This window comes from Danio rerio, chromosome 10 (assembly GCF_049306965.1).
Source record: "Danio rerio strain Tuebingen ecotype United States chromosome 10, GRCz12tu, whole genome shotgun sequence".
In the NCBI taxonomy this organism is placed as follows: Eukaryota; Metazoa; Chordata; class Actinopteri; order Cypriniformes; family Danionidae; genus Danio; species Danio rerio.
This window is the reverse complement of record NC_133185.1, coordinates 25,787,142-25,814,400: the sequence shown is the minus strand read 5'-3', so window position 1 is coordinate 25,814,400 and position 27,259 is coordinate 25,787,142. Positions and strand designations below refer to the sequence as shown.

Here is a 27,259-nt window from a genome sequence, read left to right as displayed (position 1 = left end):
TCTTTGTACCAGTAAACACCCTTGTGGTAGAAAAAGCCTTCATGTTTACAACTGTGACAATGAACACTGCATGTTCAAACGCATGTGAAGTTCATGGCATGGACTCTTGATGATTGAGCACAGCATTGTCGAGTAAATGATTTATGGATTGCATGCGGTCTGTCACTGTAGAAACATCAATGTAGATTTTAATGCCCCTAAACATGCAGGAAAAAAAAAAAAAAGAAACAAGGTACATTGTAATCCCTGCTGTTGTCATTACTAAAGACATTAAGTTAATATAACTTGACATTACTTAAAATACCAAGTTTTGGCATCAAAATATAAACAGGTGTGTTAAACTTATTAATTAGGCAGCAAAAAAACATAATTAATATTTTAACTTAACATTTTAATGTCTTTAAATGATTCACCATGTCTCTGTTTGCGCTAAAAAATTCTGCCTTGATAACCATGCTGATTGGTCGGTATATGTTATATGACACAAGGTGATGATTTTGCTTTTGATGCTGAATTTTGCTGAAGCACTTGAGCCCATCTGACGAAAGAGAAAAGTTAAATTAGTAAGTAGATATTTAAATGAATATATACATTTTCTTAATTGATATACACTCAGGGGCGACATAGTAGCGCTCTCGCATCACAGCAAATAACAACTTCGATTTAAACGGCACTGGGTGTAAGTAAAGAATATAAAAGCTGAAAATTTTGGAAGTTTAGTTTATTAGCCTTTTTAGGTTATCTGTACTTAAACATTTAAGTTAATTTAATAAGGAGACCACATTTGGTCAACTCAATTTATTGGGTTGTCAGTTTCCCATTACTCAAACGAACTGAGGGAATCACTTTCCTCAAATCATTCGAGTAGTCTCAATTTATTAGTGTTTACAGTGTAGATTGGATGTTTTACACATCCCTCAGGTGGCCTCTTGGGCCATCAATGGCCAATGTAAGCTGCAAAGTAGCCCAGATGTGGTTACATGGGATTATTCATTTCTTCAATCATTTTCCTTGTTCTTAGTCAGAGGTCACCAAAGTAGAATGAACCTCCAATTATTCCGGCATATGTTTTACACAGTGGACACACTTTCAGTTGCAACCCAGTACTGGGAAACAACCAGACACACTTATTTACACCCACTCATACACTATGGCCAATTTGGTGTATCCAGTTCACTTATAGCACATGTCTTTTGACTTGTGGGGGAAACCGGAGCATCCAGAGGAAACCTACGCCAACACAGATAGAACATGCAAACTCCACACAGAAATGCCAACTGACACAGCTAGGACTTGAACCAGCAGCCGTCTTGCTGTGAGACAACAGTGCTAACCACTAACTCATGGGATTAAAGAAATGCTATTGTGCTTTTTTTCTTTTGCCATTGGAGCACATAGGAAATTAAAAAGATTATTTGCTGTACTTTGCATTCATCACTGTAAAACTAACAATGTTTGCTTCTGCAACCACCGGAAATGAGAAAAGACTCTAGTAAATGATATAGGCGAGGTTAGGTGCCACCAAAGCCCATGAACCACCTCTGCACCGCAGTGTCTTGCCCAGAAAAGATCTCTTAGAGCAGGTAGAGCAAAGGGCATTTTTGAGAGACTGCTGGCTTGCGGCCAAATCCACTTCCACCCCAGTTGGGCTGCTCATACAGGCAAAGAAAGGCCCTTGGGCTTATACCTCCATCTCACTCTTACACACACACACACACACACACACACACACACACACGCACGCGCATATACAGAGAGCCAGCGAAGCACTCTCTAACTACTGAACTGGCCTGCCATGATGGATGGCACAAGAGGGAGCGGAGCTGTGTGGCTCTGACATGTACTTCCTTATTTTCAGCAGTGCTGAGAGGAGCAAGTCCACTGCGTCCGCTCTCCATCTTCACCAGCAAGCCGAAGGCAACACGTTCCATGTAGTCGAACGCCGTAAATCTGCAGACATAACACACTCACGTATCGATACGGCCATACGCACCAGTGCCTAGCAGCTCCATGCTCTAATGCTTTGTGATTATACAGTCACACACCAGAAAGCCAGACTTTAATTGTTACCCCATAATCCAACAGCAAACTGATAGTGCCAAAGTGTGTTGCATCAAAGCCAGATACGACCATACAAGCGCCAGCAATCACCATAATAAAACCCAGGGCGCGCTACAGCCAAGCAGCATCACTCCGGCGCCAAGAGGAAAATGATCCCCAGCCCAAAAATTGCTGCCCATCAGGAGAACCTGGCAGAAACGAGTAGCTAATCAGTTCATCAGAATGACCGCACCACCTCCCGACCTCCCCCTCCCTTTTCTGTCCTGGAGCATCTTCAGGTCTTCTCATTTCCAAATCTGCTCATTTTCAAACGGAAAGACTCGTCACAGCAAGCCGAACACTGGAAAACTGCAGCATCCTGAACGCTCCAAGCTGCAATCAACACTCTCAGATGTACCAAAATAGAGAAGTGCTGTGTTCAATAATGAATCAAATCTTCCTTGGATTTTTTTTTTTTTTTTTTGCACTTTCTGGAGTGAAAAATTTAGAGGCCGAGATTAGCTTAACAAAAGCCCCACGCTGAGGCGGCGGAAATGGAAGGGTGGCAAGAAATGATCAGTTAGTTGAAATGCTGCTTGTTGTGCCCTCAAAAGCCACTCTCGCTCCAAATATGAAGGGTTTCGTAACCAAGAAATAGCCTTACCTTCATAGAGCAACAGAAATGGCCTTGTTATTGAAACAACAGAGAATAATAGACGTCCGTAATGCTTCAGCACCTGAAAATCTGCCATCATTACTTCTTAAATATGTATCCTTGTTGGGATGTCTTTGCCATTATATGAAAGATTCCAAGATCTGTCTTATTTTGTGTTATTTTCTCGGCTGATTTCTCTCATTTTCTTTGTCTTTCCTGGTTGCTCCAGAGAGGAACACGATGTACTCAGCAGTGCCAGCTTGTTAGTGGAGCTTCTGTGTCTGATAATAACCTCAGCATGTCAGGCAAAACCAAGCTGTGTCATTTTCCCTCCGCAAGAAGACGGCTGCCACAAATTATTACAGAAATACAGACATCATTGTTTTTCTTTTCTTTTTTTTTGTGGTTAACCACAGGGCACCTGATTTTTGATAATAGATTCTTATAATTATGAGAGCATTTTGCACATTTGATTAAAATCGCGGACAATTGAGGAGTCAGACAGATTCTTTTCGTCTACCGTGCTTTTCGTGGACTGGACTGTAATTTCCAGCTGATTAGAGCACAGCGGCGCACTCAGGAGCAGCAGGTAGAAGGAAAGAGATGGAGAGAGAGAATGAAGAGAAAGGAAAAGTGGCAGATTGGAGAGAAAGTTAAAAAGGTAACAGAGGGGTGGAAGAATTTTTTAAAGCACATTTGTGGACATTTCACACCTGCACATTCATGCACATTTGCACCCTGGACGTTTATATTTCAATTCAGTTTTTTTTACAGTCTACTCACTGCATATACACAACATTTTTTTTATGTGTTGTTATTTTTGTAGCTATCATTTCTATATATACATGTTTCTATATTTTATTTCTTATTTCATTCCGTATTTATTTTGGTAACACTATAACTACGATATGAATCATTTATTAAGCATTAGCAAATAATGAATTCTTTATTTGTTAAGCATTAACTCTACATTAATTGACGTTAAGCAGTTTTTAAATACAAATACAAACGCTTTATTCTTGACTTATACCAACGCAATCTCATGGCAATTCATAACTTTTTGATTAAGTAACTAATTTGTATGAATTCGTACAATCTAATTCGTACAATTTAGTATGATTTGTTCATCACCCAATGACAGTTGGGGTTAGGGGTGGGGTTGGGTACCATGCCTCCTTTTTAAAATTTGTACGAATTAGCCACTAAACTGACAAAATGTAAAATACTTACATTTCCTCGTGAGATAGGGCTGCCTATACCCACATTTATAATGTGCTCAATGATTGCATTTTTAAAACTTTGTTACTTATTAATTGTTTATTACTTAATTTTGCATTGCATCATTTACAAACCAGTTATTATTAGAATAGTTTGTGCTAATTTAAGATCATTCAGATAGCATAAGTAAATGATTATTAAACTATTCAAATTAACATTTACATCTTATTATTCAGGCATGTATTAATAGTTAATTTGTATGTTAATAAATGCTTTATTAAGTCAACCCCATTCAGTTTTGTGACCTAATCCAAAGTGAGGACTATTTATGCTTTATAAATCCCTTATAAATGACAATTAAAGGCTCAGTTAGGTAACACTTTATAATAACTGCATTTTTTGAGCATTAGCAAATAAGCAATTCCTTATCTGTTAAGCATTAACTCTACATTAACAATTTATAACTGCAAATACAAATGCTTTATTCTTGACTTACAAGCACATTTATAATGTGCTTAAAGATTGTATTTTGTAATGTTTTTGTGATGTTTTTTTTCATTATTAAATTAAGTATTACATTATTTACTAGCCAGTTATTTAAGAATAGTTGGTGCTATTTTAAGATCATTCAGAATGCATAAGTAAATGATTATTAAACTATTGAAAATAACATTTACATCATATTTATGCTTTATAAATCTCTTATAAATTTAAACAATTAAATTAAAGGCTCAGATATATTTCAAACAGGAAAAAATTCATTTGAAGATACACAATTGAAACGGTATCAAATGAAAAATAAATCTTTGCAATCTTATCACTAAAATAAGATTACTGTACAGTTTAAACATTGCTAAATGTAATTGAAATGTTGTATCATAATATTGTTAAAATATTATATTGTTTAAATTATTAGTAAATAATGTGATGGTTAATTTAGTAATGAAAAATTAATCAGTAACAAAGTATGAAAGAACAAATATTAAGCACATTATAAATGTGCTTATAAGTCAATAATAGAGCGTTTGTATCTGCAGTTGTAAACTGCTTACTAATATCTGTTAAGGTGAAGTTACTGCTTAACCAGTTATGAGTTTACTATTCACTAATGCTTAATAGATGACTCATAGTGTGTAGTTATTTTAAAGCATTACCAAATAGGTATCAAATGAGAAATAAATATTTGCAATCGTATGGAAAATAAAATTACTGTACAGTTTAAACTTTGCTAAGTAACTTTCAAATGTTGTATCATAATCCATTGTTAAATTATTATATTGTTGTGGTTTTATCCAATTTTATTTATTGTACTTATTTCTGAATATATTTTGACACTCCTGTTAATTGGCAATGTTTAAAGTAGGTAGCACGTTCGCTTAATAGCAAGAAGGTTGCTAGTTCAAACCTCGGCTGGGTCAGTTGTCGTTTTTGTATGGAGTGTCCCCGTGTTCAGGTGCTCCGGTTTGCCTCACAAGTCCAAAGACATGCAGTGTAGGTGAACTGGGTAGGCTTAATTGTCAGTTGTGTATGTGTGAATGAGTGTGTATGGATGTTTCCCAGTGATGGGTTACAGCTGGAAGCACATATGCTGGATAAGTTGGCAGTTCATTCCACTGTGGTGACCCCAGATAAATAAAGGGACTAAGCCAAAAAGAAAATGAATAAATGAATTGCAAACATGTATTGTTCAAGATAATGAATTTTTTATTGTCTTTTAATATGGATTTATAAAGCATAAATAGTCTTCATTTTAGATTAGGTCACAAAACAGCAGGAAGTTGACTTAATAAAGCATTTATTAACATACAAATAAACTATTAGTGTATGCCTGAATAAAAAGATTTAAATGTTGATTTGAATAGTTCAGTAACCATTTACTCATGCATTCTGAATGATCTTAAAATCGCACCAACTGTTCTTAAATAACTGTTATTCAAATAATGCAATATGTAATTAAGTAATGAACAATTAATATGTAACGAAGTATGAAACCATAATCATTAAGCACATTAGTAATAAGTCATGAATACAGAATTTATAGCTGTATTTAGAAAATGCTTACTAAAGTCTATTAATGTAGAGTTAATGCTTAACAGATAATTTATTCACTATTTGCTAATGCTTTATAGTCAATTTATAGTGAGTAGTTGTTATTCTTACTGTGACGAATAACATTTGAATTCCAGAAGAATAGGTAGGTAGAGAGTGTGATTCGGGAAAAAAAAACATATTACAGAGACAGAGAGAGGGCAATAGGCTGAGGGTATGTTAGAAAGTGTGCACGCCGGATCAAACAGGAGGTGTTCTGTGAAATCTCAGGAAGAGCAACATGCCTATTTCCCCTCCCCACTACCCCTCGGCTGGAGATCAGACAGAGAGGAAACCTGCCACAGATTCAGGAGACCAGTCATCCCACTGGTTCCCTGATGCAAGAACACTGCAAACTCACCCTTACATGTGCCTTAAATTGAAGGACGGGCAAGTTTTGCATACTAAGGTGGTCACGGCAAAGCACCCTGTAGCGAGCAGTTTACCTTTTTTGTGCTCTTTCATCTTTCCTTTTTTCTGATTTTCCTTTTGGTCTCTTCCAGGTTGTGTGCTGTGATTAAGGCTGTAAACCTGGATGGTTTCGAGCTTTTGTTGCATAGAGAGAACACCAAAGTGTAGTCCAGACCTCATGCACAATGCCAACTGCAGTAAACAACAAAGCACACACACACACACACACACACACACAGACACACACACACCTGTTAGGACTTTATAAATGGAAAAGGCTACTTTATGTTGTGTCCATGTGATCCTGAAGTAGCAAGGACTTTTATATCAGTAAGTTGATGTACTTCTAACTGAAATGAAATATTGAGTAAGATCATAGCAAGCTATAGTCATGCCAATGTCTTCAGCTTCTGATTAATGCATATAGTATACATATGCAAACATTTCACAATTTCTTAAAAAAATTGGCAACAAAACAACAAAAAATCTGTATTATGAATGCCAGATTGGTGTTGTTACTTTGTAGTGAAACACTACATGCCTGTGCACATAAATTATATGCATGTGTGTGGCGTTTCACATTAATTGCATACATTTCACTGACGTTTTCAGATTAAATGCAACACTAGGGGCACAAAAACTATAACAACTTTTATGCCTTTCCATGCAAAAATGTATTACATGCATATTATTAGACACTCATCTTCATGTGGTACCTTTTAATACTATGGGTGCGTCTCAGTCAGCACCCTTATTTATTAGTCAGTGTACTGATTGGGGTGTTTTAGGAGCTGTATCAATTGCAACATTTTTCTTTTTATCGATATGCGCCTTAACAAAAATTCGGAAGCATGAAATATGAATCATGTGACCCAAATCATGAAACATAATGATAAACGGGAGACATTTTTATAAAAAGAATAACGTAAACGTTTTTTTGTAAATGTAATAACAAAAAAAAATGAACAAGCTAGATAGGAAAATCTAGTAAACATTTAGCATTGTTTAATGGTTAAAACCTTGCTGGTATATGAAACAATCAAATCCTTTAGCTATAATGTACTTTTAAAAATGTAGTAAAGTTAATATGAAATTTATTAGTTTTTTTGTTTATAAATACCAGTTTTTATGATGTTTACAATCAGGATATTAATAGATTGTATGGCTTGTTCCATATGCAAACAAGTATTTGCATCTAAAAAAGGTGTGAACCAAATGACCTACAGGGACTCTAGAGTTGTGACCCAACTAAACCATTTGGGTACTTTGGTACTTTGGGTTAAGTTACTTGAAGACGACAGGTTAAAGGGTCACGAAACACCAAAACACATTTTTTGAGCTTAAACAGTCGTATATGTGTCCCACACTGCTAAAAACACTATTAGGACACCTATATTTCACTAAAAAGTGTAAATTGGTTGTTTTTGCGTTATTTCAAGCAAATTCGTACTTCCTGTTTGAAACGAATTTTTAAAGCTGCGTCACGGTCATGACATAATAGCGTGTATTCCAGCGTGCAGACTGGGCGTCTGTGCCAGAGTGAGTCTTATTACGTCTTACAGTGTGATACATTAATGCATGAGTAAGGCTTGGTTCAAACCAATCAGCACGCTCTATTGTGCAACTTCATTAATATTCATTTGTGTCACCGTGTTTACACCACAAAGACGCCACGTTGTGTTGGCAAAACAAGCGTGAAGTGTTGCTTTTATAGTTTGCTGCCGTTAAGTTTCGTTTTCATTTTCTCTCTGTGAGAGCTCAGCTGGATCATGTGTGGATTAACAGTGTACGCGACGCTCGACAACAATAACTTACGTGTCTACGGAGGATTATTGTTTACCTGAGAGCTGTTCTCATCTGCAAACGCTGAAATCTGGATTTGCTTGTAGTATTCTCTCCATAAAGACGCGGCTCTAGTTGCTGGTGATTGTCCTGTCTCTACAGATTTGGTAAGTGAGCGACCAGTGCTCTTTGTTTATTCAGTTTGTTCATATCGAATTAAGTTAACTATTGCACTGAGTGCAGAAATGTTAGCACTGCATTTAGTAACTGGAATAACACGCGCGGCTTTCTGACACTACCTGTCGTGTGCATCTAAGTTTCCGGGAAATGCAGAGTTTTTTTTCTCTCATTCGCCGTGCGGTATCAAACATTGCATGAAAAATACACGCTTAGAGCAGTTCCTCGAATCAAATATCTCGTTTGTCGCGAGGGGCATGAATGAATTCCCTGAATGAAAGAGCCAAACTGCAGTTAAAGTCCAACATTTATTAATTCAGCAAATAATTCGACTACAGATGTCCATGTAGGTTAAACACCATCGCTTTCTCCTGTCTGTGTGGGTGTGTATTTTGACTCTGAAACTCGCGCGTGCACAAATAGACACTCCCACACCATCCCACTTTAGTTCCTCCGACACTCCCCTCTAAACAGAGCTGGACACGCCCACTTTTCTGACTTTTTCGAAAGTAGAGGTGTGAAAACACCCTGCTGAAACGAGGGGGTTTCATGGCCCTTTAACATTGATGCTGCGGAACTGTCACTGTCTTCAATAAAGTCTTCTCCCCGTAAGAACTTTGGTCAGCTTACTTTCATTTATGTATTAGAGTCATCTAATACATTGGCAAGCCACCCAAGAACAATTAAACCAAATACAGCAAAATCTAGCAATATTCTCTTGTCCGCTCATTGTGTCCCAATGTGTAGTAAACCAAGCTCATCACTGTCTTTATCAGTGCCTGAATTCGTGCACACACCCTACTGACAGATACCCTTGGGAGCTAGGGTACTGATTGAGACACAGCCTAAACTAATGCATTTTAACATGAGCATCACACAAAGTACAGTTGAAGTCAGAATTATGCTCTAACCAACAGGCAACATTATATAGGCCTACAGTACATGTCATATAGGAAATTAAGGGGAAAAAGTAATTCAGGGGTGCAAATAATTCTGACTTCAAGTATATATATATGTCCATATGCATGGCATATAGAGATAAACTTGCTTGGTAGCTCTCCTAGTAGAACTTTGCACTTCAACAGAAAAGCTCTAAACGGTGCAAAAACAAGGTAAAATTGCATAGTTACCTCTTTTACAATTTGTTTTACCTTTTTTGTCTTTCTTAACTGCTGTACATACATGCACCAAGCTAAAACATAGCCACAGTCACAGTGATCTGTTCCTAAGAATACCTAAGATTCCTAAGATCTGTTTCTTGAAAACACCTTTCAGTGCCAATTTAGTTTTAAAACAGCAACAAAATATGCAAAAACCAACAAATGATAATTTTTGCAAAAAAAATTAAATAAAAAATGATCACATATAATTATTGAGCCAGGAATGTATTTATCTCTGCCAATGTATCTTTGCTTTCATCAAGCCATTTTGGATGAAGAGAAAGCTATTAAGTTATTTTGATGAAAGAGCCTGAAAATGTCCTTTAATAATGTGTGCTGATCAATCAAACACAAACAAGAACATGCTCACATCTAAATCCATGCTTTCATTTCCAGTTTTCAGCTCAAACAACTGTGTAAATGATCAGCATTCATGAACTAGTGAATGGCAACTAATCTATCATTTCTCTAATGGCTAATACATGTGAAAAATGCTTTCACACCTGCCTACATAGACCAACAAGAACATCACGCAAACACACACACACACACACACATACATTTCTACCAGTCTAACACCTCACCTTTCAAACACCATCTGTAGCACACATCTCTCTTGCACAAACACGTGCGCACACTCTTTCTTCCCAAACGCACAGCGTCATCTAACACACATGCTTCCGATCCTACGCATATCCTCACACACACACAGGTTGTGCCTGTATCGCACAGACTCAATTATACCACACACTTTTTTTCTCCCACACACTCCACCCCCCTCACGCACACACACACACACACACACACTAGCACACGCACACAAACAAGACTGCAGGACTCTAATGTGTTTGTTCCAGAGAGGCGAGTTGATCTATTCCGCTTGGTGAGATATAAAGCCTCTTTCCTCCTCCAGTAAACGCCCTCTTTTACACTATTCCAGACCTCTTTGATGTATTGACCATGTCGGCTCCTGCTTATTGGGAGTTTTTTTTTTTTTTTAAGCCTACGTTTTGCGTGCCACACTTACGTTGGTGGGGTCAGTGTGGTGTTTTCGTGCGGAGAGAACTGTCAGTTATGTTGTGCCCGTGGAGCCTTACAGAGCTCTTTTTAATGAGTGCATTAAAGCTGCATGGATGTTCAAGGCCAGTGGAGGTACGTCCCCTGGGCCCAAGAGTCTGCCTCAGGGCTGCCATCTGTAGATCTCTCGCACATTTAAGGGTCTCCACTGCTTTTCTCTTCATTTTCTCTGTCTCGGGAAGATTAAGTAGTTTGGAACTGTGGTGAGGATCGAAAATGGAAAGAACTGTGTCTTGGCAGGCACTGTGTGCAGATTACAGGTTCTCAGAGATCTGAAATAAATTAGATCCAAAATATTGTATAAAAATCTGAATCTTCTTAAGCATCTGGGATAAGGGTGTCACGATCCTCCAAATCCTCGATTCGATTACATTTTCGATTCTAAAGTCACGATTCGATTCGATTTCCAATTATGAATAATTAATTAATTAATAACAAATTAATTATTTGTAGCCTACCGTTTAAACTACCTGACCTGCATGGTCTTTGTTTTACCCATAACCAAATCATACAGTAAATGAATAAAGGCAAGATACACACATAATTACCACCTGTCAATCACTTTTTCTGCATGACTCGTGAATAGGCAGTGATCTGTGTCGTTATCACGGCGTCGGTAAAAAAGACGCACAAACAACAGGAACCAGCCAACAGTATCTGAGGTGTTCGCTAAAATGACTAAGTACTTGTGTGAAAGTAAAAGATAAAAGCAGTCTACTGACCCGCTGACTGCTTTGAGCCGCTGTCTCGAGCGCATGAAAATGTGTGTGCGTCTGTGTCTGTGTGTGAATGAGTGTGTGTGTGGTCACGTGACGTGCGTTTTCAGCGGTAGTGAGGAAGGAGGGCTGCTCAGAAATGCTACACGCCAGTGTGGATGTGGATCGTTGTCGTTCTAAAATGCCATTTAAAAACAAAGACATATTAGTGTAAACAGGGCCTGAGTGTGTATTTTTTGCGAGCGGATTTGCAACGGGTGCGGGGCGGAGGTTTGCGATGCGCCCATCGTCTATCATCCCAACCGTAATACGTACATAGCAGAGCTTGCAAACTGTGTTTTTTTTTTTGTCGACAACACAAACGTTGTCAACATAACTAACTCGAAATCCAAAATGCTTCCACACTCTGTCGACGGATCTCCTGCGTCTGCAGTTTAACAAGCACTTTAACAAGCGTGTTTTTTTACCGCTTGGCAAGCCAAGCTGACGTGACATGGGGGCGTGGCAGCATCGACGATTCTATTTTTTGATTCAATAATCGAAGTTGAGCATAAATTTCGATCGATTTCGATTAAAAATCGAAATCGTGACACCCTTAATCTGGGATTAGGATATACTGTATATATGATGTTTTATTAACAATCAGTACGTTTACATGGACACCGATAATGCGATTTTATTACCATTAAGACAAATCCATCATTAGCCAACTAAGGTCACAAGTTCTGTCACTACAAACAAAGTTCATTGATTTGGTATTTCCTAAATACATTGTTCCAACGAAATAATTTGATTACTGGTGTCCATGTAAATGTAGTCAGGGATCGAAAGGAGCACAAACCGTCACATTACAGTAAGGCATTATTTTACTAACATGAACTGTGCATGACCAACACTTATTAATTGTAGTAAATGTCAGTTGTATTATTTACTAATGCTAAACTAATTTTAACATATATTTTCATAAATGTTAACAAAGATGAATAAGTGTACTGTAGTAAATGTATTGTTCATGTTAGTAAAAAGGTTAACTACTAATAACTAATGCAATCTTTTTTTTTTTTTTGTAATCTGTTACCTTGTTGACCTTAACTAGGGTGCAACAAGGTTTACAGCGTTGTGCAACTTGGGATTATAGTAGGGATGTGGGCTGCAATTAATTTCATTAGTGTTTGATGAAAATGGAAGTCTGTCACTCAAACAAGCTGCTGAAAAATAGGTTATACACATGTAATGCACTTGCCTTAGACTTAAGCATTCACTTATTCAAAATTAGAAACATATTAATAACTGAACTGATAGGCAGCATAGGACCAATAAATGCAAACTCATTATTATTTAGAGAATTCTTAAAGTAAAACTGAATTAACTAGGTCAGATTTGAGTTGATGTTAAATGATGGTTGTTCGTTTACAAGGCAACTGGTTGCATTGAGCTAATTTTGTACACAAATTATAAAAAATGAAGAAACAACTAACACACATATGTTCTGAGAACAAATTAAATATGGTGTCTACTCCATTATATTATTAATGCGGGCAGCTAGCTCTCTGCAACTCTTACATGGTCGCCCACTGAAGATAAGCTGTAGCTGGATGGGAGACCACATGGGAAAGCCAGTTTGCTGCCAGAAGTGGTGTTAGTGGGGCCAGCAGGGAGCGCTCAACCTGCGGTCTGTGTGGGTATAGTATAATGGTATGGTATGGTATAGTATAGTATAGTATAGTATAGTATAGTATAGTATAGTGTAGTAGCATACTGCTCAGTGAGTAAGAGAAAGAGTGAGTTTTTCGGATGAGAGTCGGAGTCTCGTTAAAAATCCCAGGATGTTCTTCAAAAAGAGTAGGGGTATAACTGCAGCCATCATGGTCTCCTAACCAACCCCATATTATAATTGGCTTGATAATTATATATAATGTGCGGTCTGGCGCAATATGGCTGTCGTTGCGTCATCCAGGTGGATGCTGCACACTGGTGGTGGATGAGTGGATTTGTAAACTGAGACTTCGAATGTCCAAAAAAGTGGTTCATAAATGTAATGAATTATTAATTAATTATTATTATTAAATAAAACATTAATGTGAAAAATTTTATAAAAACTGATATTTTTGGTGGATTTCAAAACATTGGTGTTGCCTTGGTCTTGATTACAACATAATTAAACTGTTAACAATTACATGTTTTTTTTTTTTTTTTTTTTTTTAAGTTATCAAAGTTAATACATATCCATGTCATTCAGAACATTTATTGCAAAAAATAAATACAGGTATGATGCATATTATGACACAAAGCAAAGCAATATAATGATAGCGATTTTATACAAAAAGTTTAATAGTGACTTTTAGACACACTTTTTTAGCACATAAAGTTAAAGTCAGAATTATTAGCCCCCCTGAATTATGAGCCCTCCTGTTAATTTTTTCCCCCAATTTCTGTTTAACGGAAAGAACATTTTTCCAACACATTTCTAAACATAATAGTTTTGCTAACTCATTTCTAATAACTGATTTATTTTATCTTTGCCATGATGACACTAAATAATATTTTACTAGATATTTTTCACGACACTTCTATACAGCTAAAAAGGGACATTTAAAGGCTTAACTAGGTCAATTATGTTAACTAGGCAGGTTAGGGTAATTAGACAAGTTATTGTATAATGATGGTTTGTCCTGTAGAAAAAAATATAGCTTAAAGGGGCTAATAATATTGACCTTAAAATGTTTTTAAAAAATAAAAACTGCTTTTATTCAAGCTAAAATAAAACAAATAAGACTTTCTCTAGAAGAAAAATATATATAAATTATCAGACATACTGTGAAAATTCCCTTGCCCTGTTAAACAAAATTTAGGAACTATTTAAAAAAGATAAAAAAGGGGGGTTAATAAATCTGAATTCAACTGTACATATGTGCACTACAAATAGATAGTAGTGTTTATTTATTTGGGTGTTAAACTTTGAAATGCTAAACATAATTACCTAGAATCTATACATTTGATAATATATATATATATATATATATATATATATATATATATATATATATATATATATATATATATATATATATATATATATATATATATATATATATATATATTTATAGCAGAATATTCACTCATTTAAAATTGGCTTTATTCTGTATTAAAACAGCACATTTTAATTACAGTGTGTTTACCTAACAAAGCTCAGGTATTTATATTAATACCATAATAAGTTTTTATTCATTAAAAATGATAAGATAAAAATGTATGTGGATCTTGAACTTTATATTGGCATATTCTGTAAACATTTCAAACAGTTTCAGATAATTATTTAGTAAGTAGTTTCACAGTTATTTGTGTTCACAATTTCTCTCTCTAAAACATTACTTTAACTCTTTTTATTTAATTGCCCCAAACATGACTCTGTCTCTGTATTATAATATTGGCTGGATTTGTTTTTATTAGCCCTGTAATAATTTGCCATTCTGAATATTGGGTAGATTTGCCTTAAGTTAACAATTTTGAGACGTATATTAGGAGATGTTACATGTCTATAATAAGTCCAAGCAAAGAATATCTTTGTCTTTTTCTTCATCTCTTCTTAATTAAGTTCAAGCAAAGATATTTTTGCTCCTCCAACATTTTATTAATTGGCCTTTTCACAGTCTATGAGCATCTACATGTAGTAAGTCCGATTTAAGTCTCACAGTTGTATTTGATTCACTCTGATTAATTCTATAAAAATACTGTTTTGCACCATCTGCTTCACGCTACAAATTCAGTTGTGCTGCAGCTGAACAAGAAGTTCTTTCCGCATCTGTGGAAAAATGCACATGCAAGAATCATTCCGATTCCTGACCCCGTTGAAAACCCTCACAAACGTCATGAAATCATTTTGCTATTTTTCCAAGACTCTACTGTCTACCTACACCAATAAAAATTCAGAAAATGTCTCATGAATGAAAAGAGCACGACCTCATGCACATCTCCAGCATGCCCTCGTGGGCTCATGACTGAGGTTGAGAACCTCAATGTGAATGAATATGAGTGAGGAACATGGTACACAGAGTGGAACGGCTCCTGAGAAAGAGCACATGTGGTTGGTGGATAACAGGGTGTGTATGTGTATGCGTGTGTGTTAATGTATCTCTCTGTGTGGCTTCGTTGGAATGAGGTCACTGGGTCTCGGCCCTATTTAATTAATTAGGGAACAGTGGAATGGAAAATGGATAGCAATCAGAGGCTCACTAATTTCAGACCTGCCAATCAATAAGCCGTAGCGCTGGATTCTCCTTCAGGGGCTGTAGTGGGTCTCATTTTGTGTTGAATGTAGGATACCAAATGCCTGTATGTGCATAAATATTCAAGATATGTATTTTAAGGGTCTCAAGAGGCACAAATGCAGTGAAAAAAAATGTGAAGCACACAATTTTGCCACTAAACCTCCAATTTGTGAATGGCCACACAGAGATTTAAAGCAACCGTCAATCCACGCTCTGAAAAAGACACACACACATTTCAGTCACCCTCACAGTCACATCACTTGAAGGAAATCAAACCAGGAGAATCTGACCCACAGTAGCCACTGAAGAAATCCCAGTATGCAGTGCATAACAACAGCAGTGTGCATAGCAACAACTGTCTCTCACATAGCAACCACACCACAGTGCATAGCAACCACTGGCAGCTCTTTGTGTATTCCCTGTTAGTTGCTTGCATTTGACGCTAGGTGAACTGCAGTGTCTTTGTGACTCACCCGGTGGAGATGAAGTGGAGCGTATCAAAACAAGTTTTGATTTGCTGTTGTTTAATATCATAAACTGTCATCATTAAAGAGTGCTTTTTTTTCTTGTGTGTGTCTTCCTCTCACAGATATTCGTTCGTTGCCTGATGTTGCCATGACGGGGAACTGCAGTCAGGAGTGCAGCGAGCTGGGTCACTCAGACGCTTGTTGGATGCCCGGTCAGCCTTCGCCTGTTCGCAAGACCCGCAACCCCCCTAAACTGTCCACGTTTGTGCCTTATCAGGAGAGGGGGAGCCTGGGACGCCTGGCCAATGGGAGTGTGAGGCTGGGAGGAGATGAGAACAGGCCACGCCTCCCACCTTCCCGTAGTGCCTACTCCAGTAGTGAGCACGCCCCCAGTGACCACGCCCCACTGGAGGAGGTGCCTCTGAGTGTGACATCAGAGTTCCCGCCTACCAGCCCCCCCTCCAATCACGCCTCGAAAAGAGAGATTTACCTGTGAGATAACCACGCCCACCATCTTTGATTGACGCACATCAGAAGTTTCAGAGACACGGTGCGCAAAACGCGAACATCGAATCTGCGACAGGATAAAATATCAATCGAATAGTGGAAAACACACTATTGTCATCAAAGTAGATTTATTTATTTATTTTATTTATTTATTCATACCTTCATCTATTTATTATCACTTTTAACATGTCGTTTCTTTTAAACTTTTGTACCGTTTTTGCATACCGTCATCCGACTAACCGACTTTTAGCTTCGCTAGCCTACAGAATGTCCATGGGTTCTTTTACTAGACTACCAAGTGCTGTAGTGAGCAGGAGATACTGCTGTAAAGGGTCTTGAGCCACATAGAGTGTCTAACACTCTTAACTTGATCCTGTCCTCAGAGGAGAGCAGTCTTTATACGTGTAAAACGCTGTAAATACATTTGTATGGTGTATATATGAATATATCTCTCCGGCTTGAGTTTAAAAAATTAAATAAAGGTCAAAAGTTACATCTAAATCAGCCTGAACACCTTAAGTGTGTGTCGGTGCCACTGCTTTAGAGGGTCTGAGCGTTTGTTATGGGATTGTGATGTCCTGACGGTGCTCTGTGACCCTTGTCGGGCCCGTCTAGAATTTAGATCCGTATGCGCGCTGTATAGTTTGTGTGTAGGTGTGCATTTAGTGAGGGTGGGTTTTAACAGCGATTAACTCGCTTTGACAGATCTTAACATATGCCGGTGAGCGCGTCAGGGGACCTACCGTCACGAAAAGTAACACATGTGGCTCCTGGCACATTAACACACTTTTCAACAGATGAGAATGTGCGCTCATACTTTTGTGTCATGCGGCAGAACTTGTGTTTTTTGGCACTGTGAATCTCTCCTGAACTCCCACGGTGTAGTGCAAAAGCTACCTGGCACGGGCAAAGACGCCTACGGCTCACACAGCACAGCCTCAGCGAGGAGGAGACCACCTGCCTCCCCTCAAATTATCAGTTCCGTTAACTTGATGGTGTGTTAAGTCCACAGACGCGCCTCGTATCCATTCCATTTTGGCCACAGTCATAATCACTGTCTTGTTTTTGGTTGTTTACATGGTTTCAAATGAACTCTTCGTGTCCTATTTAGACTTTGTTTGAAGAACAAATGTATTAATGCCTTAAAAACAGTTGTATATAACAATCACAATGGACAAATTAGACTGATAATCCTGTCTTGTCTTTGGCATGTCAATTGTGCATGTTTTTTTTCCACACAATCAAAAAAAAATGGCAAACAGTTACATTACCACATTTTGGCAATTTTTTTCGCATTTAATGTCCTGTCCTCCATCGATTGGGTATTTCTTCTTTTTTTCGTTGACACTGTGCTGACTATCTAACTTGCTCTAAAGCTGTGTCTCCCTCCATGTTTGAGAGAATCTCTGGGGGACCATTTTGACTATCTAGTGTGCTCAAGGACCATAAATCTGATGGACATTATCATTATTATTGCATCACGGTGCATTGCCTCAATATCTCTACTCTTTTTTCCCCCGCACCTGCTGCAGCACGGTACCCGTGTGTCTGCAGGGGGGTCGACGAGGTGTACAGCAATGGGCATTTCCTTAATTAGGGTGAGTAATGAGTGTGGTGCAGTTGACATATGTGAACACTCCAGCCCCCACCCAAAGGAAGCACAGATCCCCAATCCGAACGCTTCAATTGTTGAGTCGCGTTTTTCACTGCACTTACCTCATCGCGACTGCCTTCAGCACCTCTCGCCGAATAATTACGTATGGAAATGACTGGACGTAGCCATGATTAAATAAGGCGAATGATTATCCCACCCTAAGGAAAGAAAGCACATTATGCTGTTTTCAAAGCCATTTAGTGACTCTGATTGGGGGGCGGGGGGAGGGGGTATCCAGCAAGAGTCATGATCCGGCGTAATTAGCCCAGCTCGCTTTCCCTCTTCTCCGCTGCAAGCGCGCTCTTCTTCCCAGGCGAACGTGTGAGATCGCTGACCTGGACTTAACACGGCTAAAAGATAGAGATGACCACAAAAGTCTACCACCACTTACAGGCTTTCATCTATTCAAACTCGGAGTGAAGCAGGCTTTGACCTTCCTCCACTCCGATGCCAGCCTGAGTCAGATAGTCTGAATTGCAGGTTTAGACTCTTCTGGCTTCATCGAGGCTGTTTTAGTGCTAGTAATTCTAAGGCTAGACTCCTCGAGTCCTTCCTGAGGACGGACGGAGGAATGTCCACTTCTCGTGGTTGTTTTTTAAACTGGTGTTTAGATGTGTGCTCTTTCGCTGTTAGATGTCTGGATGTGACGAGACGACCATAACGAACGAGGGAGTCTTTTTCTTCGTCCTTAGAGCGAGACTTTTCTTCATAGAGTAACGGAAAAAAACTGGTGTTTGTGGTAAACATCTCTTCAAAAGTGTTCTGTACATAGCTCTCCACATCCTCCCCCCCGTGCGTGGTGTCAAGCAGGCGACGCGTTGAGCATGAATTCCAAAGATAATTGGTAGAAACCGTTTACTGTTCTTGCTGAAATGTTAGTGCCGGTTCAGAAACCTTTTCTTGAGAACAAAAGCGACGTTCACTGCACAAAACTCATCTTCACCGTTCACCCAAAACTGAAGACAGCTGCCTTGAAAGTATGTCTTTTGCAGGAGAGTTCAAAACTTGTTATCCTTAATTGTTGGTTATATTTATATAGGACTAAAAATGCTTGTGATGATCTGTTTTTGTACAGTTTTATGTACATGCAAGTGAAGCTTTTTAAATCTTACAACAAAAGCCGATGGCATATAAAAATCGTAAAGTGTTTATTGAGATATGTGCACATCTTGCCTTGGATGGATCGATCTTTTTTGCAGAGTCAGTGTGAATGTGGCCGTCGTATGCCTGCACCGTAGTCATTCACTGGCTCCTGTCACAGAGGGCTTTATCAGATTTTATGTTTATTGTGAACAGTGGGTTGTCCGATCCGACTTGTTTGTTTGATTCCCATGTGTTTCGTTTCGTTCTGTTTCCGCATGTTAAAAACAACCCCCTTGTAATAAGTCCTTGCAAAGTTTGTAATAAAACGAGTGAGAAAAAGAACAAAAAACAAAGAAATACATTTGCTTGGTGAGTCATTGTTTAAGAATGAATCTAGGGACTGTGATCTCTTCATAGAGCGTTTTCATTAATAAAGCAAATTGATCTGACAAAGATGTAAGACTCGTTTTTTTTTTTCTTCGTCTCCCCTCTCAAATTCTGCGTCTCTTTGCCTGTGTAAACAGAGAAAGAGCTAAAGGTTACGCTTTCGCCAGACTGACAGAAACTTAATAGAACAGAATACCGAATGTGAGATCTAGCTCTCACTTCACAAAAGCTGCCCATCAATATTAATGATCAAAAAAACGCAAGACCCTGAGTTTTCTCAAACCTAATTCTCTCCTCTACAAGGAGTTAAACCGTTACACCCAAGACCTCCGAGTACTCGACAGCACAATAAAGACAAAGCCGTAAAGATGATAACGCTCAGATGAAAGACAATAAATCAATCCGGCTTTCATTTGGTGCGCTGTCTTTATAGATATGCCACCACGTAATTCGCGCACCTCTGAAATGATAGCTTTCACAGATAAAAATAAATGGATGTGAGCCAATGCTCATAAACAAGTTAGAAAAGAATACATGATGGAAAGTGAGGTAAATACTCAAAGTATGAGAGTGAACAGACAAGTATGAGAAGTGTAAGTCACACGGTGGAGCTTTCAGAAGGCCAAACTGCCACCCGATGGTCCTCAGGAGAACTACAACTCCCTCTTTGAAAAAAGCCAACACAGAGGAGAAGGATTAGCGTTTAATACCTGATACTCAACAGTTAGGATTAATGAATCAGATAGCCTTCCTTTCTGCTGGTGTTCTTCAGCTTCTTGTTGACATCACCTACAGCATGCACACGTTCCCGAGGACGTCGGATGAAACGAGCGGAGCCGCATGAATAATAATTGAGATCAGGATGATAGTGGACCACATATAGAAGCACATTTCGCAGATAGGGATGCTCGTAGCGGCTTATTTAACTGAGGCTGCGATGGGAGGACCCACTGAGTTTTTTTCATTAATCTCCTTCTAATGGATAGGTTTTCGCTTCGCCTCGCACTCTGCAGGCTGAGCTTTAAAAAGGAGCCGTTTCGCTGGTGTTTTGTTTACGTGCGGCTGGGGCATTTGTTTCTTGTTGCAGAGGGAGCCTCGGCTCAGGCAGAGAGGGTCTTTCTTCAAGATGAAACTACCCCCTCGGCTACTGCCTACTGTTGATCCGCTGTTGCCATAGAAACCTGGCCCCTCTCTCTTTTCTGTTGCTCATGCTCTCCCTCACCCACGCTCGTTTCGCTCTCGCTCGCTTCGTTAAGCGCGGTGCTGCTGGCAATTAGAAGCAAAGCCAGCGGCGGGGACGGCTGCCTCTCAAATGTACTCTCCAATTAAACACTGTCAAATAGCGGCGTATCTCAAACCGCCGCCTCCCGCCGTCCCCTCCTATCACACGACACATTTGTGCCTCTGTAAAGAAGGATAGTTTGAATCATGCCAAAATAAACAGGCGCAGAGATCAATGCGCGAACGGATTCCATCCATTTCCGCCAGCATCCATAATGATGCTGAAGGCGGTGCGTTGTGTTTTTCCCATAGTCACAAGGCGCTAAAAACTTGATTATTCTTTCATTCAGCAGAAGATGCGTGTAGCTGCAAGCCTTAAAAAGGTTTTCTCCACAGTATTGATTGCACATTTTTCAGGAAAGTGAGGTGTTTTACAGATCGTGGGCACTTAAGACTCATAGAAAATTGCTGGACTAAAGCCCTCTCATATTCAGCTATTTGTACTGCTGTCCTACATATCGACTCTCATACACTATAGACGTAATTTGTGCATTAAAATCAATGGCGCAATTTAAACAGCATCATCATTAAAAAGGTTTACGTGCTAAGTCAATAAGCACAGCGAGGATGCTTTAGAAACCGCAGGCGCAGGCAATGTGGTACATCAAAAAAACCCATTTTGCGTCAGTTTTCATGCAGCGTTCTATGGACGCCTTTCTTGTCAATAAAGCGTCTCTTTGTCTCATTTAACACCCGATTAGGTCCCACATGAACTCAATCTTCCAATCATCTATGATCCCGAAACAGCCTAGAGCCATCCATCAGCCTTGACAAACACAGCGACCGAACGTTGCACCTCACGCTAGTGCCTTCTCACCCGTTCACTGGGCCTTCCACAGTCGCTTAGGCCTCAGGAGGCTTCTCCTGTATGTTCAAGTGGAAAATCACTTTTTGAATAACTACTTGTCCCTCTCCCACACTCGTTCACTGCCTTGTCTGTGGCATTCTGCTTGATAAAAATGGCCAATAGCTCATGACTGGCAGAGAAAGAAAGAGAGTTATAGGGTACTATAAGAGTTCACATTTGTGGACTATACTCCAACAGGAACTAATATTTAAAGACATGTTTTATTGACCCGCGCTGTTTGTGTTTGTCGGCTCGTTAAAGGGGGTGGTTCAGAGTATTTTTAAGGCTTAGTTTTGTTTATGAGGTCCAAAGCATTGTGTGCTCATGCTTAATTTGTAGAAAATCAAGTTGTTTTTTCATATATCTTACTTTAATTATACAGCTACTCAGCTATGATTAAAAACAACTGTCATATTTCCTAGTTCCTCTGTAAGCTTTCTCTCAAGAGGCTCTGATTGGGCAGATAATATGATGTGTTGCTATTCTTGCGGATCAGCTTCATGTCACCAGGAAGCATCTCTGCAATAACAGAGCATCTGGCCACGCCCCTTTGCTGCAAGCGGTGTATGCTCGTAGCCTAAAGGGTTTATGACATCATTAACACAGATGTATTTTTTGTAGTCCCCAAACTTCATTCGCTATAGGCTTCGCTAAGCTAACTCTGTAAAAGCCATTAGGTGCGTTTGACTTCAGATCAGATCAATCAGAGTATGTCTTAAAGGGGTGCATGCTGGTTAGAAATTTTGTCTGGATTGACGCTGCACAAATGCCACGTGACTGTCACATGTGGCATCAAAGTACTGCAACTGCTCTGAGATTAGATGACTGATTCAGCTGATGCAGCATCTGAAGCGCGACTGCTGGAGCTGCGATGACAACACTGATATTACACGATTGGCCGAGTTCACTACATGACAACAACCACGTGTGTTTCGAGTTTATTATTGGACACATTCCGATTCACAAATTTCAAAACAAACTATTAATTTTTAATACCTTCTCTATCGTGTATATATCATATACAAATATAGTCCTCATTTTTTGGTGTAATAATCTGGTTATAAAGGCTAGGTTGTTTGCACAGGTTGATTTTCAACCTTTTTTATACAGACTTTTTACGACACTCAGCTTCATGAACTAAATTATATATTTTAGTAAATAACCTGAATATTAACTCAATTAAGTCTTAAAGACTTATAAAACAATAAAATTATTATCATCATTGATCCTGCCATTCTAAAGGTTTCTTAACAAATTCAGTTAAAGAACTATTTTATTAAATAATTATAAAATTATATATATATATATATATATATATATATATATATATATATATATATATATATATATATATATATATATATATATATATATATATATATATATATTCATATAATTTTTTTATTATTTATTTTTTTTTTTTCTGTCTAGCCGTTTATGAACAAGTTTTAAAAGTGACATTGATGTATCCGCTCTTTCTGGGAAACTTCAACTTAAAGTGTAGCTCACTTATTTTAGAGTTAAAGCGCTTTTTTAAAAATGCTTTCATTATCCAAAATAATCTTAAACATTGTTTAAGACTTAATCAAAACACCTTGTTTGGGGTTTTACATTAATATATATTGGAAAGTTTTCTATCTATAAATGTAAATAAATGTAAACCCCTTTTTAGCATATTCAAACAAGAAGAAGCCTAAAAGGGGATGTTTAAACTGTTTAAAATTTGTTCTCATTGCTTTGTATTTAATAGGCCTGTACGTTTGTTTATATTACCCTCTCATTTCCTCTTTTTTCTCTCATGCATTGGTCCCACTTTATATTAAGTGTCCTTAACTACTATGTACTTACATCAGAAAATAAATACAATGTACTTACTGTGTTTATAATGTATTTGAGAACACTTGCGGTGCTCTTGAGTTTTGATAGGGGTTGGGTTATGGACAGGTTTGGTGGCATGGGTAGGTTTAAGGGTGGGTTAAGGTGTGGGGATGGTCAACAGTGTATTTACAAATGTAATTACAAAAGTTTATTACAGATGTAATTACATACATGTATTTATTCAAGCATAAGTACACAGTAAATACATGTATTTACACAATAAGTACATTGTAACAAACTATTAGTTCCTATGTAAGTACATATTAGTTAAGGCCACTTAATATAAAGTGGGACCCATGCGTTTATTATATATTTAATTAATAATTCCCTTATTTAAAAAAAAAAAAAAAAATTAAATAAATATTTTGTTGTTATAAATAGAAGGACAAAAAAAGATGATGACGCCATGTTATCTGTCATAACGACTGCCGCAACTTTGAGCCCCGTGTTTGGCTGTCCAGCTTGACGGCACCGTTTTCAACTCCACCCCTGCCTGCGCTCGGCTAATCTCGTTGATCACCGGCTGCCGCCATTGTTCAAGTCAAATGATCTTAATGTCTCTCTTTGCTTTGAACTTTGAGCGTATTACAATCAGAGATGTTGTTTATGTTCACACAGCTACATTACACATCAACTAAACTTTAAAATATGATAGCATAGTGGACCACCCCTTTAAAAACGGATTATTGAAATGGGAAAGTCATAGCGGAGATCTAGAGAGAAGTCACTCAGTACTTCCCTGCCCACCCGCTGAGCACCGACACACACCTTGAGACTCGTTTGAATTCATCTTCTAATCCTGGAAACATGACACTTTAACATTAATCTAATTTACTGCAAGTCTCTGCCCAAATGGAATTAAAAACAGCTTTTCAAGCCACTGGCGTACATAGATTCAACAATGTCTGAGTCACCTGCGTGTGTGCATTTATACCTGAGGAATATTTATATTCTGTAGCTCAAGGTTTTAGATTTTATGTGTGTACAGGAAAAAAACAGGTTTGTGTAGAAAGTCACAAATGCCTTAAACTAAAATTACACTTAATTACACTCACGGCACTCTGCGAGCTTCACACAAAAGGCACTATTTATTAAGCAGCGTTTTCTACCTGAAATGAACTTTTCCATTAAGAATATTTTTCTTTTTACATTTGTGAAGGCAATTTTAGGATTAACGTGATAATTGCATCTGGGTGGTCTTTTATCTCAGATACTTATGTTTACGTCAAATCAGCAATTACGTCAATCAGTTAACCAATAACAGGAAACTGTTAAAGCTCGTTACAGGTTATATGACTGCAATATGATAAATATGACAGAAATATTACCTTCATTTGCTCTTGGTAGTTAGATAATAATTATTCATGTTGATTAATAGAGTACGTATATGAAAAAAATATTTGGGTATTTTTCCAAGATGTGTCAAATACTGACCTCTCATTTATGATGATAAGATTCAGTAAAGTGACAAAGCTTCAGCATTAAACTTTTCCAATCCAGTTGTTGAGTGTGACATCATGCAAAGTGGCTTCTGGGTCCAATCGCTCTATCCAAAACAGGCTTATTCTCAAAACGTAGTCCTGTGGAGGTATGTATGGCTGCATTTAATTTTTAAAGCGAACGCTACGGGGTGGTATGACCCGTTCCTTTTGGCGCTTACCTCCTTGTGGAAAGCTTTCCCGATGCAACCAGTTTGTCCAGTTCGCTTTTTGTGTACGTTGGTGAACTTGAGAAACAGAGAGGTGTTGACCACGACAACCATAACCGGGTTCGAGTCTGGGAAAGAGTGGTTTCAGAAATCAGGTGAGACAAAAACAGAATCCAAAAAATAAAATGGACAAGTGAATAACAGGGTGAAAATGTGGTAAAATCCGAAAATGTAGTAAAAGTCAGACGAGGGCTTTTCTTTTTCTGGACGGCTTTTGTAAATTGTTGGTTGGGTTTAGGGAAGTAAGCGGGTGAGCGGGTCAATTGGTAAAATCGGTTGGGTTTAGGGAAGGAGGAGGGTGGGTCAGTCGATTGGCCGATCTCCCAGGCAATCACTCAGTCATTCAGACAGATGGTCGGTCGACAGCGGCCTCTGGTGGGTTTATGCGAGAACAGCATGGGCGCAAACATCACTCGCGAGAGACATTTGAGATGCGAAAAAGCACACACAACAAAAACTGCTAATATGACCTCCCGGGAGGTATTTTGCGGCCTCCAGAAACGTCCACGAGACTACGTTTTCAGAAAGAGCCTGGGCTGGCTCTATCAAACTGTATGGTACAACATTCATTCATTTAATCATTTTCGGCTTAGAATCTGGGGTCACCACAGCGGAATGAACCGCCAACTTATCCAGCATACGTTTTACGCAGCGGATGCCCTTCCAGCTACAACCCATCCCGTGAGAAATATCCATACACACTCATTCACACACATACACTATGGACAATTTAGCCTACCCAATTCACCTGTACCACATGTATTTGGACTTTGGGGAAAACCGTAGCACCTGGAGGAAACACTAGCAAACGCGGGGAGAACATGCAAACTCCACACAGAAATGCCAACTGACCAAGCCAAGGCTCGAACCAGCAACCTTCTTGCTGTGAGGTGACAGCACTACCTACTGCGCCACAGAGTCTCCCTGTATAGCACAACAAATAGTAATAATAAACGTTAACAAAGTGATGTAATACTTTCAAAAATCATGATCGCAATATATACATGTCTAATATCCAATGGCCAGAAAGCAGTTTTTTTTTTTTTTAATTCTTAAAATATTGGTGTCTGTGATGCAGCAAGTCCAGTGACTGTTTTGTACACCATGATTTTATATACAATTCACTTTAATGTGTAATATGACTAAAAAGTGGTCATAAACGAATATTTTCTCAATTCAAATGAGTAGAGGCTTGGACCCGGAAGCAGTATTCCATACTGTACGTCATCACTTAACATTCATAATTCTCATGCAATCATGCATTCATAAGCTCAACAGTAACACAGTTCGTATTGGTGCAATAAAACAATGCATGTTGCGACAACTATACAAATAAGTAAATAATAATAAGGATAAATAATGTAATTATGCAGGGGTATTTTTTTGTGAATATTCATTTTGCCACAGGCACCTTTCAAATGCCAACCCTGTACACTTTGTTACTGTACCAAGTGTCACTACAAAGTGAATCTATGAAGGAATACACATAGACTGTAGTGGAATAGACAAAGTTTTTTTATTTATTCAGTATTTAAATATATATTGCAACAGCTTTTGAAATACACAGCATTACAACAATTATTCCTTAAATGCACAGTGACAGTGTAACATTCAATTCAATTTAATTCCTCTTTATTTCTATAGTGCTTTTACAATGTAGATTGTCAGTCCAGTTTTCAGAGTTGAAGTTCACTTTAGTTCAGTTCAGCGTAGTTTTATTTTCATTGCTGAAAGTCCAAACACTGAAGAGCAAATCCATTGACGCACAGCTCCACAATGCCCAAACCAAGCATCGAGGTAACATTTTACTTGAAGGTAATTTTCAAGAGACTGTCATGATATTATTATAAACATG

The 27,259-nt window shown here is 38.3% G+C and overlaps 1 protein-coding gene across 1 annotated transcript in view; it reads left to right on the top strand.

Moving 5' to 3' along the window:
• The window catches only part of pcdh1a (protocadherin 1a), a 136,671-nt gene extending 116,915 nt beyond the window's left edge, over nt 1-19,756 (top strand). The window contains exon 5 of the mRNA XM_001345184.8: nt 16,182-19,756. Within this exon, the coding sequence (XP_001345220.4) occupies nt 16,182-16,555 (374 nt within the window). The 3' untranslated portion in view covers nt 16,556-19,756. The remainder of the gene's footprint in view (nt 1-16,181) is intronic.
• Nucleotides 19,757-27,259: the final 7,503 nt, after the last annotated feature.